Here is a 13,751-nt window from a genome sequence, read left to right as displayed (position 1 = left end):
CTGAGCTGCGCTTCGGTAGGTTGGTGGTAGGTTGGTGGTAGATGGAAGGCCATGTTGCCAAACTGAGTCCTTTGAAGAATGTCTCTGGTTGTCAATTGGATACATTGTAGTAACGTCGTTGGGTGATAGACGGGATACTCTGTCTGTTCCTTCCTAACCCTCGTTGCATCTGCTGCTGCTAACTCAACGTCTAGGAGGTGTCACTTCTGTAATGAATAAGAGTTCAAAGTTCATACCATTCGCAACCAATCTCACGCTGATGTTGGCTTTGTTCTGTAGTTATTATCTGAATCATTCTGACATTGGACCATCGTCCTCACATCATTGGAACAGAAAGTTACAGTATATTGTCGTCAAGGGCTTATATAGGAAGGGAGAGGAGGGCGTGTTTGAAAAGTTTTATAGCCCTTGTCCCTTCACAGGGCAGGCCACTGATTGAGCAGAGCCATATCTTATGAAAACCCAGATCACATTTCATCCCATCACGAATAATTTCATATTCAAACATTTCAATTGAACAACAATTCCATGTGAATCCGATAACTCTGATGTGTAGACTTTCCACTGTAGAGTTTATCTCATTTTATCATTGATGAGAATGTCTCAGATGACAACCGAACTGACATCATATTCATTAAGTACCACCGCATATGTTCCATTTGTCGGATTACCAGAATATAGTTCATTCCCCCCCAACTTCTGACGTTCCCAGAATCTCTATGTTAACCAAGGGTTTTGTAAATGTAACCTCAGTAGGGTAGAGAGAGGAAAAAGGGGGAGGAGGTATTTATGACTGTCATAAACCAACCCCCAGGCCAAAATCATGACAACATGCAAAGTATTGAAGTGTGCCATGTAAAAAAAAACGTTTCGGATTGAAATACTGAAAGTGTTGAAATCGTGGATCGATAGAAAGTTATTATTTTTCATATTTGGTTCTGTCCCAGATGGAACTTGGTTGTGCAACAGAACATAGGCCAAGGTTTATTAGGCTTCAAAGTGTATTCTCCCTACTGAACACAACCCTGGCAGTAAGCTACTGCACCATCAGACAACCTCTATCCTCTCCACACACACACACACACACACATGCATACTTCACCCACTTGACACACAAATACACACCTGATGTGCGTATCATCCTAGCCAGAGGGACACCTTGTTCCCTGAGTTGTGCAATATGGAACAGTTCATTCAGGAGAAATGCCCTATACAACATCAATAGACATGAATGCTTTCTCTGAGAGCGGCCAACCTATTCTATCCCTGCCTCCCCCACTCCTCCCTCTGCTGTCACGACTAGGGCTGCTCTCTCTCTCAATAACCCATTGTAGGAGGAGAGACAGACTACAGTGACGCACTTCTCTCCCGAAGATGACCACTAGTAGATAATGGACAGGGCATCAGGAAAGTCCAGGTTAAATGAACATGATGTAATGCCATTATTGTGGTAGTTGTATAATTATTTGTGATAAGTTGCACTGCCTGTCATAACGAGAGCAGTGATGAAACTGATGATGGTGTATGTATGGGGTAGTAAAACACCAGGGAACAGTGCAGTCGGTCACTCGGTGTAACACTATATAGTAGGGATTAATTGAAGCTCAATGTTAAATTCAAATCTCCCTACTATCATATTTAAGCCAATATGACACCAATGTCGACATAACTTGGCAAAATCAACTTGATTTGTATTCCTGAGAACCAAATACCAGATTTTTAACGGGGTCTTTAGCATTAAGAAAAAATACAATGTCTTGTCCCGACCTAGCTCAATATCTAGGTGTTGGATAAGAACAAGATTACAGCGTCCATAAAGTGACCCTTAGACTTGCCACCTTTCGGACTGAAGACGTTTGTAAGGGCAACAGCTTTAATTACATGTATAGTTTACTGCCCTCGTGCCAATAGAGAGCCAAAGATGTGCTACTTTTTTGTAGCATTTCTGACAATGCTAATATCTTTTCAGCTGAATCTCAGTTCTAAAACTGGACCAGCAACTTGATTGATGCACAACAGGAGCTAGCTGGGCCATTCCTACTATGCAATGCCATTTGGACCTCAAACTTTTTGGGAAAAAATTATTGTTTTAGTATTCTATCAGAAAAAGTCAGTGGTGGAAAAAGTACCCAATTGTCGTAACGCAAAACACCAGTATCAACGTCAACAGTGAAAAGTTGACTCATAGATGCTGGCATTCTCGACAGAGTTCCTCTGTCAGTGTCTGTGTTATTTTGCCCATCTCAATCTTTTCTTTTTATTGGCCACATATGGCTTTTTCTTTGCAACTCTGCCTAGAAGGCCAGCATCCCAGAGTCAGAGTCGCCTATTCACTGCTGACGTTGAGACTGGTGTTTTGCGGGTATTATTATTATTATTATTTAATGAAGCTGCCAGTTGAGGACTTGTGAAGCATCTGTTTCTCAAACTAGACACTAATGTACTTGTCCTCTTGCTCAGTTGTGCACTGGGACCTCCCACTCCTCTTTTCTATTCTGGTTAGGGCCAGTTTGAGCTGTTCTGTGAAGGGAGTAGTACACAGTGTTGTACGAGATCTTCAGTTTCTTGGCAATTTCTCGCATGGAATGATCTTCATTTTTCAGAACAACAATAGACTGACAAGTTTCAGAAGAAAGTGTTTTGTTTCTAGGCATTTTGAGCCTGTAATCGAACCCACAAATGTTGACGCTCCAGATACTCAACTAGTCTAAAGAAGGCCAGTTTTATTGCTTCTTTAATCAGAACAACTATTTTCAGCTGTGCTAACATAATTGCAAAAGGGTTTTCCTTTTAAAATTATAAACTTGGATTAGCTAACACAATGTGCCATTGGAACACAGGAGGGAAGTAAAGTAAAGTTCATAGTCAACAACTTTGGAAAACTGCAACCAGATGTCAGTTTCAGCACAAACAACTGCTACCTAGCCTATATTTCCTCAACCAAGACCAGCCTCTGGTTTTGCTAACTATGTTGAATCTAAACCTGGCCAATGCACATCTGCTGTGCATTGCAGTGAGTGTACACATGCTACGTAGCTAGCTTTTTTTCCTTCTTTTTTTTTAACCCCCTTTTCTCCCCAATTTTCGTGGTATCCAATTAGCCTGATCAACATACGAGACACGTCACATCCAGAACAAGTCCAGCCCTTACCTTATGATGCATTAATTCAGTACACGCCCTCTGTTAATGCAATTTTCTTCATGACATTTAATCCAAATTTGAGCTGACTGAACAACCGTGGCAAGTTACTTTTCAGTGTGTTCTCAAAAATCTGAACCTTGTCAGCAAAATTATGTATTTTCCAGACTTTTGAAGTTCGGTTAATTTTAGGTTATAAATGACAGGTGAAAAGACGTCTTTTCAGGAAGTTTAAAATATATGTATTTTCCGGACGTTGAAAATATGCATATTCCGGATGTTGGTCCGGATCGGACCAAAAATCTGACGAGATTCCCTGAAAACACGGCACTTGGATACAGCTACGACTTTTTCGTAGCAGGTTTGAGAACTTAAGCAGCAGGATAGGATAATTAAGGTTTCAGGTTTGAAGGATTAGGTTAGGAAAAGGGTTAGGGTTAGCAAAAAATGCTCTTCTCACGTGTTTTTAGAGAATCACGTCTGTGGACGTCGAAATCAAGGCCAGTCCGGACCACACCAAAAAAAGGTGTCCGGTCCGGACAGGACCATAAAAAGAGGTCCAAAAGACATCCTCCATAGGTCCCTTTAGTGAGAAGTAGCAAGTAATAAACTGGACGGGGTTCTGGGGGAACTCCCACAGATATTTGCAGGGATTTCTTTCCAAATGCTCACTTGGCTAACTTATCAGTACTTTGAGAGTCACTTACATAAACTGGTATATTTACGTTAACGGGATCGATATGACAACAGCCAGTGAAAGTGCAGGGCGCCAAATTCAAAACAACAAAAATCTCATAATTAAAATTCCTCAAGCATACAAGTATTTTACACCATTTTAAAGATACAATTCCCGTTAATCCAGCCACAGTGTCTGATTTAAAAAAGGCTTTACAGCAAAAGCTCCACAAACGATTATGTTAGGTCACCACCAAGCCACAGAAAAACACAGCCATTTTTCCAGCCAAAGATAGGAGTCACAAAAAGCACAAATAGAGATAAAATGAATCACTTACCTTTGATGAGCTTCATCAGATGACTCTCATAGGACTTCATGTTACACAATACATATGTTTTTTTTTCGATAATGTTCATATTTATATAAAAAAATCTGAGTTTACATTGGCACATTACGTTTAGTAGTTCCAAAAACATCCAGTGATTTTGCATAGCCACATCAGTTTACAGAAATACTCATCATAAATGTTGAAGAAAATACAAGTGTTAGACATGGAATTATAGATATACTTCTCCTTAATGCAACTGCTGTGTCAGATTTCAAAAAAGCTTTACGGAAAAAGCAAACCATGCAATAATCTGAGAACGGCGCTCAGAAAACATTTATATATATCCGCCATGTTGGAGTCAACAGAAGTTAGAAATAACATTATAAATATTCACTTGCCTTTGATGATCTTCATCAGAATGCACTTCCAGGAATCCTAGTTCCACAATAAATGTTTGATTTGTTCGATAATGTCCATTTATGTCCAAATAGCTACTTTTGTTAGCGCGTTTGGTAAACAAATCAAAACTCACGAAGCGTGTTCACTAGTTGCAGACGAAATATCAAAAAGTTCCATTACAGTCCTTTAGAAACATGTCAAACGATGTATGGAGTCAATCTTTAGGATTTTTAAAACATAAATCATCAATAAGGTTCCAACCAGAGAATTCCTTTGTCTTCGGAAAAGCAAAGGAACGCAGCTCCCTCTCATGTGAAATGCGCATGACCAGCCTGTGGCACTCTGCCAGACACCTGACTCATTCCCCTCTCATTCGGCTCCACTATAACGTTGAAGCCTCAAACAAGTTTCTAACAATGGTTGACATCTAGTGGAAGCCTTAGGAAGTGCAACTTGACCAATTGTTGAGTATTCGTAAATTCATTAGTTATTCTGCATTCTTGCACAAGTACACTCAGATGAGAGTGCTCTGAAATCGGAGTAGATAGCCACAGCGAATTTACGAAGGTACCCAAATGTCCATTAAAAATGCACAATGACTATACCATTTAGCTAAACTATGAATGACGGGAATAATCAAGTCAATAAACGTTGGGTAGTTAGTTTGATACAATATAGTTAATATACTGGCAAGTTCGATGTATTAGTAGCCAACTAACATTAGGTAGCTAGCTAACATACCGGTACATACTGCTGTAATGATATGCTATGTGGTTTAGTAACTTTAGTAACGGTGGTTTTAGAAAACAGCTGAAGATTTAACAAAGGTTCTAACGATTAACTTTGTCTTACGATATTTTTGGGCACCCGGGCCTTGGACATTAAATTATGTGTGACTTCTTTTTTTTCTTTTATTTTTTAAACATAATTTGAAGCTCAACTTAAATTTTCGAAAGACACCTTTTGCATGTGGAAATGTTGTATAATTTTGTATAATCAATCACCTTCCGGTGTAAAAACCATGGAAATTAAAAACAAACAAATATGTTTTAAGTGACAAGTAGGGATTGGCCGAAAAAGAAAGGAAATCCACATGAGCACCACAATGCCGACACCCATGCTCTACCAAGATTTTCCAGTACACAACATGGATCTACTACAGTAGCTATGTCGGTCTATTGTACAATGAGTATGCAGGTTGCTTGAAATTCAAACCTTCTCAAACAGCCGAATTTGTCCTCTTCAGAAGAAGAATGGACTTTACCGTATCTTGCTATATACAGTGCCTTCAAAAGGTTTTCATTTAGTTTTCTTACAAGGTGGGATTAATATGGATTTCATTGTCATTTTTAGTCAACAATATACACAAAATACTCTAACAGACAAGTCTTGCCATACATTTTCAATACGATTTAAGTCTAAACTGTAACTAGGCCACTCCTTAGCTCTGTTCCATTTCTTTTCATCCTAAAAATACTCTCTAGTACTTGCCAAAGACAAACATACCCTATACATGATGCAGCCACCATCATGCTTGAAAATATGAAGAGTGGTATTCAGTGATGTGTTGTTGTTGGATTTGCGCCAAACATAACGCTTTGTATTCAGGACATGAAGATAATTTATTTTCCACATTGTTTTTGCAGTTTTACTTTTGTTAAACAGTATGCATGTTTTGGAATATTTTTATTCTGTACAAGCTTCCTTCTTTTTACTCTTTAGGTTAGTATTTTGGAATAACTACAGTGTTGATTGATCCATCTCCCGTCACAGCCATTAAACTCTGTAACTGTCTTAAAGACACCTTTGGCCTCAAAGGGAAATCCCTGAGCAGTTTCCTTCCTCTCCGGCAACTGAGTTAGGAAGGACGCCTGTATCTTTGTAGTGACTGGGTGTATTGATACACCACCCAAAGTTTAATTAATAACTTGTCTGCTTAAAAAAATATCCATCTTCCAATAGGTGCCCTTCTTTGAGAGGCATTGGAAAACCTTACTGGTCTTTGTGGTTGAATCTCTGTTTAAAATTCATTGCACGACTGAGGGACCTTACAAATAATTGTATGTGTGGGTACAGAGATGAGATAGTCATTCAAAAAAATTGAAAACACTATGTTTGCACACAGAGTGAGTCAATGCAATTTATTAGGTGACTTGTTAAGCAGATTTTTAAATATTAATTTATTTAGATTTGCCAAATCAAAGGGTTGAATGCTTATTGACTCAAGACATTTCAGCTTTTAATATTCAATTCATTTGTAAGAATGTCAAAAAACAGAATTCCACTATGACATTATGGGGTATTGTGTGTAGGCCAGTGACACAAAATCAACATTTAAATCCATTTTAAATTTAGGCTGTAACACAACAAAATGTGGAAAAAGTCAAGGGGTGTAAAAGCTTTCTGAAGGTGCAGCATTGAAGGTCATACTTGAACCTAATCGAAACATCTCTGGAGAGACCTGAAAATAGTGCCAAGACCCTCCACATCCAACCTGACAGAGCTTGAATACTTATGTAAATATTATTTTTCCAAATTTTGTTTTAAATTAGAAAAAATGTCTAAACATCTGTTTTTGCTTTGTCATTATGGGGTATTGTGTGTAGATTGATGGGGGGGGGGTGGAATCATACATTTTAGAATAAGGCTGTAACGTAACAAAATGTGGAAAAAATCAAGTGGTCTGAATACTTTCCAGAGGCACTGTATTTGGATAAGGTTATTTGGCTCTGTTATGTAATCCTTACCGGCCCGTTTCAAGGAGAAACAAAAATAGGAATCAGCTCTCCTTTTCACACCAAAATAAACACAGTTCCTTTCTCACATTCAGACACGGTTGTCAAGAGTGGTAGATATGAAAACAAGGATGGCATAAAAAACGAATTACCCCAATCCTCAGGGTGGCACTCTGCCCATTCAGAAGATAATGTATGGGAGACTGGCAGTGTGCTCCGTCCAGTGGCGGGCATGCACAGTTTCACCATGGGTAAAGAGGACGGTGACAAAAGGGTACGGTCTGCAGTTCATCCTCCTCCTTTTCGTGGTGTCATTACGTCAATGGTCTCCGAGGTCCTAGCGCCTGTCTTTAGAGAGGAGATTTCCTCTCTCCTTCAACAACAGGCTATTCAGGTGGTGCCCATGTCAGAAGTACAGAGCGGTTGGTGCAGCTGGTACTTCTTACTCCCTAAGAGCAACCACCTCAAGGTTTGCATGTTCAAAATGCTGACACTTTGCTGGCTATTACAGTCGGTGCGTCCCAGTGATTGGTTCACGTCCATAGATCTGAAAGATGTGGCTATACTGTACATCCTCCCCACAGAAAGTTTCTGAGATTTCATTTTGAGGATGTGGCCTACAAGTTTCTGGTCCTGCCGTTCGGCTCTCCCTATTGACCCCGCACCTTTTCTATGGTGGTGGAGACGGCTTTGGCACCGTGCCAGGGGATCAGAGTATTGGCCTATCTGGATGATTGGCTGGTAGTAGCGGAGTCGAGAGAACAGGTGGAGCTCCACACTGTCATGCTAGTTTTCCATATTCAGTCTCTTGGGTTCATAGTGAATAACAAGAAAAGTTGCCTCACTCCGGCTCAATGCATTCAGTTTCTTGGTCTGGCTGGGAATAAATGCTTTGGCGTATCAGTGTCTGTGGGCCCTGCTCTATGAGTTTCCTCCGATGGACCTGATTCAGCCTACCGTGGAGAGGGTCCAACAGCAGGGTATTTTTATTCTGGTTGCTCCCTGTTGGCCCCGACAACCCTGGTTCCTGGACTCATGGAGGATTTCGTGTCGTTGGGTTCTATTGAGTTTGGCACCCACAAACGCAGATATGGAATCTGTGGGTTTGGTCCCTGAAAGGTTGCATTTTGACAGCATGTGCCCCTTATATGAGAGGGTTGTATACATATAAGTGGTGCGTTTGAGGGTTGATGTCAGGTTAAAGGAGTTTGTCCTTTTCAAAGCTCTTTGGTGGACATTGTTATGTTCTTGCAAGAGCTTTTTGAACAGGCCCTTTCTTTTTCCACATTGAAGGTTATTATGGTAGCCATCTTGACGTGTCATGTAGGGATTGATAGCTCTACCCCAGGGTCTCATCTTCTGGTGGTGATGTTCCCTAAAGGCATGCGTTGGCTCAGACCACTGTCAAAGCCTACGGCACCGAACTGGGACCTGGCTTTGGTCCTGGACGCTCCGTTTGAACCATTGGACTCTGTGGACCTGAAGGTATTTTCCTACAAGACTGTCCTGCTCATGGCTTCGGCATCACCCAAGCGCGTTGGGGAACTCCACGCATCAGTACACCCTTCCTGTTTGGAGTTTGCGCCTGGCAACTCCAAAGTGACGGTAGGTCTTAAAGCAGCTTTTGCTCCCAAGGTTATGCCTATGTCTTATAAGTCCCATGGCTTTCCTTTCTCACATCCTCGGTTTGCTTCCAGTGAACAACAGAGGTTGCATGGCCTGTGTGCGGTGCGCGCATTACGCACGTATATGGACAACTTTTTCTTTCTCTAATCCAGTTTGGGGTAGGGCATTCTCTAAACAGCGTCTTTCTCATTGGATTGTGGAGGCATATGACAGCAAAGGACAAAGGTTGCCTAGCGGTGTGGGTGCTCACACCACTAGGGATCTGGAGGCTTCTTGGGCATTGTTCAGGGGCATGACTATTGGTGATATCTGTGCTGCAGCGAGTTGGAGTTCTCCACCTTTGTGAGGTTTTATCACTTGGGTGTAGGGCTGTTACAGTGGCCCTATTGCCGCTACACCAGCAGTCAGGAGTCATGACCGCAGTCAAATTCCATCTTGGTAAGTAGGCTTCTCCAAAACAGTACTCTGATAACGCTAATGGTCATTAGTAGCCTACCAGTCGCTAATGGCCGATACTCAGTGCGCTATTGTCCCTCTAATAACTCTGACATCAATACAAATGCAAACACTTCATGAGAGCCTGGCATTCAAAGTTAAAGTGGAATAGGATCATGGAAAACGAGCATAGTGTAGAGAGTAATTGTAAAATTTAAACCGCTGTGAAATATATTTTCCATAATCAGAAATATTGTACAAAACTGAAAGTAAAGGACGCAAAAACAAAACTTAAGACTGGGAAGCATAGAAATAGCACACATAGAAGTACGTAGAATATTGGAAATGTGTTTTGAAAGTTCAATTTATGTTGCGCTGCTGATTCAATCCTATCATATTTTGGAACCAATCTTATTTGTGTCCTATGGAATTCTATAAAATCTTATTGGATAAAGTTCTATAGGATAGGTCTTATAGGATTCTAAAACTATAAATATCAATAACTTTAAATGCTGTTTGTTCATATGCTGTTTTATTGACATTTGAGTGTAAGGCGCAGTCCAATGAATGTCAACAATCTTTGAGAGTTTAATATTGATGAGGGTTGGAGGTTATAAGGAAGATAATCCACTATTCACATAGCAGTCTGGGTGGTTACGGGGTATCCTTACATGGAAAACATATTATAGTGTGAGACTTCTGTTGTGTGATTGTTATGTAGGACTTTTATTTGGATTAGCCATAAGCCATTAGCCATTAGTCTGGCTCTTGATAGCTTTACTCATCATATGTGTTAACCTATTTTGTTGTTAGCTAATGTTATGTGTGGGTTTGTTAGGGAACACACAGGAGTCGTGGGTGAAGTTTAGCCATGCTTTATTGTAATTACCTGCTGGGCCTCAGCACATGTCATGTCATCAATAAACCCTGATGAAGACAGCTTGCTGTTGAATAAATTATTGCATCTGAGCTTCCAGAGTTTGAGGTTTTTCCTCTTCTTTTAATGTCATCAATACATGCCAGCGTGGTGGATCAATCTGATGTCATGACAAATAAGTTGCTATCTTCATTCTCTCCTCGTCTCTTGTATAACTCCTCCATTGTTGGTCATCCTTGCATCACTTACAAAGGCATATTTGTCAGGACAGTGTGGATAGATACATATCTCAATACTGTATGTAGAGTTGTAAACCAGCCCAAGCTGACCTCATTTGGGACACTGTCCAAATGTATATTTGTCAGGACATTATGGATCCATATCTTAATGCGTACAGCCAAAGACAGGCCTAATGTTGTCTGGCTGTATAGCATAGCAGACACAGGGTTAATATAGACCCAGACAAATTCTCCAGTGTAGTTACCATGGGCTCCATGGCAACAGGCTCAGTCACCACCAGGCTTTTCGAGTGGCAGATTGAAGCTGAGTGATTTGTTTAGAGAATACAATTAGTTGTTTTGTGTTGATTAAGAGTGATGTCTCCATCCTAATGCAGATGGTCGTTTGGCCCCGTTGTTGATGCGCGTTCTCCAACTAAGCCCACATGCATAAAACATTGTCACGATTTGTAAAGCCTCATGTGGTGAGGTTAAAGGATATTAATGTTTAATGTTGATGTGCAAATGTTTTGTTAAATGTGATACATACGCAGCTCAGTGCTGTACCTACAGATTTCCCTGGAGTGCTGGCATGCTTGTGTTGTGCGTCACTAAGGGAGAGTGCAGTTCACTTCAACAACCAGGAGAGAGGGCAGTCTGTCGCACTGTTGTCAACCACCATGTCAGTGATACACACAAATCAAATCCAATTTTAATAGTCACAGAAGCCGAATACAACAGGTTGTTTCACCTTACAGTGAAATGCTTACTTATGAGCCCCTAACCAACAATGCATTTTTAAAAAAGAATAAGAAATAAAAGTAACAAGTAAATAAAGAGCAGCAGTAAAATAACAATAGCAAGACTATAAACAGGGGGTACCGGTACAGAGTCAATGTGCAGGGGGCACCGGTTAGTTGAGGTGATATGTACATGTAGGTAGAGTTATTAAAGTGACTATGCATAGATGATAACAACAGAGAGTAGCAGTGGTGTAAAAGAGGGGGGGGGGGCAATGTAAATAGTCTGGGTAGCCATTTGATTATATGTTTAGGAGTCTCATAGCTTGGGGGAAGAAGCTGTTTAGAAGCTTCTTAGACCTAGACTTGGCGCTCCGGTTTGCTGTGTGGTAGCAGAGAGAACAGTCTATGACTAGGGAGGCTGGAGTCTTTAACCATTTTTAGGGCCTTCCTCTGACCACCTGGCAGGAAGCTTGGCCCCAGTGATATACTGGGACGTACACCCACCCTCTGTAGTGCCTTGTGGTCGAAGGCCGAGCAGTTGCCATAGCAGGCAGTGATTTGATTTGATGCGACCAGTGGTGCAGCTGTAGAACCTTTTGAGGATCTGAGGACCGATGCCAAATCTTTTCAGTCTTCTGAGGGGGAATAGGTTTTGTTGTACCCTCTTCATGACTGTCTTGGTGTGCTTGGACTATGTTAGTTTGTTGCTGAAGTGGAGCTCTCAACATGTTCCACTACAGCCCTGTCAATGAGAATGGGGGCGTGCTTGGTCCTCTTTATCCTGTAGTCCACAATCATCTCCTTTGTCTTGGAGATGATTGTGGACTACAGCAGCACACGTTGTGGACTTTGACACAGCCGCACATGATTGTGGACACAGAAGCACACTTATGCACACACACAGACACACACACACACACACACACACACACACACACACACACACACACACACACACACACACACACACACACACACACACACACACACACAGACACAGACACAGACACACAGGGTGTTTGTGATGTTTGCACTGCAGCTGTTTTCTGGGGGCACATGAAAGCCCCCGTCAACACCTTTGTCCTGGCCCAGATTAAAGGTTGCTTTGAAGGTGACCCAGACACTCTGTAAGGCTGGACACCAGCCACATTAATGCATCTGTCTCTCGCTTTCTTTTCTATCTCTCTTCCTATCCGTGACTGTGTGTGTGCGTGTGTATTTACATATTTATGTATTTATGTCTTCCAGGCTCAACTTCTTCCATGATGTCCCTGATTTCCGGGTGCTGGCATGTGGAGGGGATGGGACAGTGGGATGGATCTTAGACTGTATTGGTGTGTCTCAATTCTATTGGATTAAACTCATGTACTCATGTGATGCAATCCATCAGAATTGTAATCATTATCTTATTGTTATCTGTCCATCTGCAGACAAGGCCAACTTCACCAGAGATCCCCCTGTGGCCATCCTCCCTCTGGGCACAGGGAACGACCTGGCAAGATGCCTACGCTGGGGCGGAGGTGAGGAGCTGTGTGTGTGTGTGTGTGTGTGTGTGTGTGTGTGTGTGTGTGTGTGTGTGTGTGTGTGTGTGTGTGTGTGTGTGTGTGTGTGTGTGTGTGTGTGTGTGTGTGTGTGTGTGTGTGTGTGTGTGTGTGTGTGTGTGTGTGTGTGTACATCGAACGCAGTGAGAGTCTTGTTTTACTTTTTCCTGCCCACTGAAAGCTTCAGTCAGCATTATTTTCCCCAATATTCTCACAATGCTCCTGTTGTGTCCTTGTGGTCCCTAACCCATCCTCATAGACCTTATATGAAAGTGCTATATAATGCAAAGCAGAGTTCTTATATAATCCCTGTTTGCTTATTGGCTGGGCCTGTTTGGGGGCCAATAGTTGTGACCCTGATTATGACTGACTGCTTGACCTGACCCTGGCTTGTAGAGGCCAGCAGAGCACTTTAGCCAGGCGGCAGGCATATTATGTTATGATGCTTGTAAACTAAATAGACAGATAGTTCCCAGGGGCTTTTTGACCAAGCACAAGTTGAATACATTATGTTCTCGGAAAAATCATTTAAAAAGCAGCTGGATGCTTTGAATTTTTCTGACCAGATGTACAGCTGTACAGTATTAGACAGTAGCTGTGAGTGACTGTGTGTGAGAGCGGTAGCTGTGTGTGAGAGCGGTCTTTGTGGAAACATATTGCACATGCTTTTTAATTCCTAGCACAGTAAACCAATCATCTAAATTGTGTTTGGTGATACAATTTCCTATTGGTCTCCTATTAAGTGGTAGATGTTATATGACAGATGGTATAGGCCTATTGTAATTATATGAGGCAGGATTGGGCTGTATGTTAGCCTGTGTGTGTCATGGGTATTGGAATATACCTTTGCTTTTGCAAACATGAATGAGTATAAGTAGTCTGTGAATTGTTTGTCTAATATTCAGGGTATGAAGTATGCTAATTGACTTCTTACATTACATCCTCATTGCTTTCTCCCTCTGTGATTTGGTATAAGTGTGAGCTCAGACTGTTGGAGATCACATGAGGGGGAACAAGTGTCATCACACATGGCC

The 13,751-nt window shown here is 41.5% G+C and overlaps 1 protein-coding gene across 3 annotated transcripts in view; it reads left to right on the top strand.

Annotated features, from left to right (window-relative positions):
• The window catches only part of LOC135519328 (diacylglycerol kinase beta), a 166,679-nt gene that overhangs the window by 90,256 nt on the left and 62,672 nt on the right, over nucleotides 1-13,751 (top strand). For all 3 annotated transcript variants that reach the window (XM_064944505.1, XM_064944504.1, XM_064944506.1), the window contains 2 exons: nucleotides 12,425-12,510; nucleotides 12,607-12,696. In XM_064944505.1, coding sequence (XP_064800577.1) covers nucleotides 12,425-12,510; nucleotides 12,607-12,696 — 176 coding nt within the window. The remainder of the gene's footprint in view (nucleotides 1-12,424; nucleotides 12,511-12,606; nucleotides 12,697-13,751) is intronic.

The sequence above is a fragment of the Oncorhynchus masou genome, chromosome 29, assembly GCF_036934945.1.
Source record: "Oncorhynchus masou masou isolate Uvic2021 chromosome 29, UVic_Omas_1.1, whole genome shotgun sequence".
In the NCBI taxonomy this organism is placed as follows: domain Eukaryota; kingdom Metazoa; phylum Chordata; class Actinopteri; order Salmoniformes; family Salmonidae; genus Oncorhynchus; species Oncorhynchus masou.
Note: the sequence above shows the minus strand (reverse complement) of the source record. Positions and strands in the feature narration are given on the sequence as shown.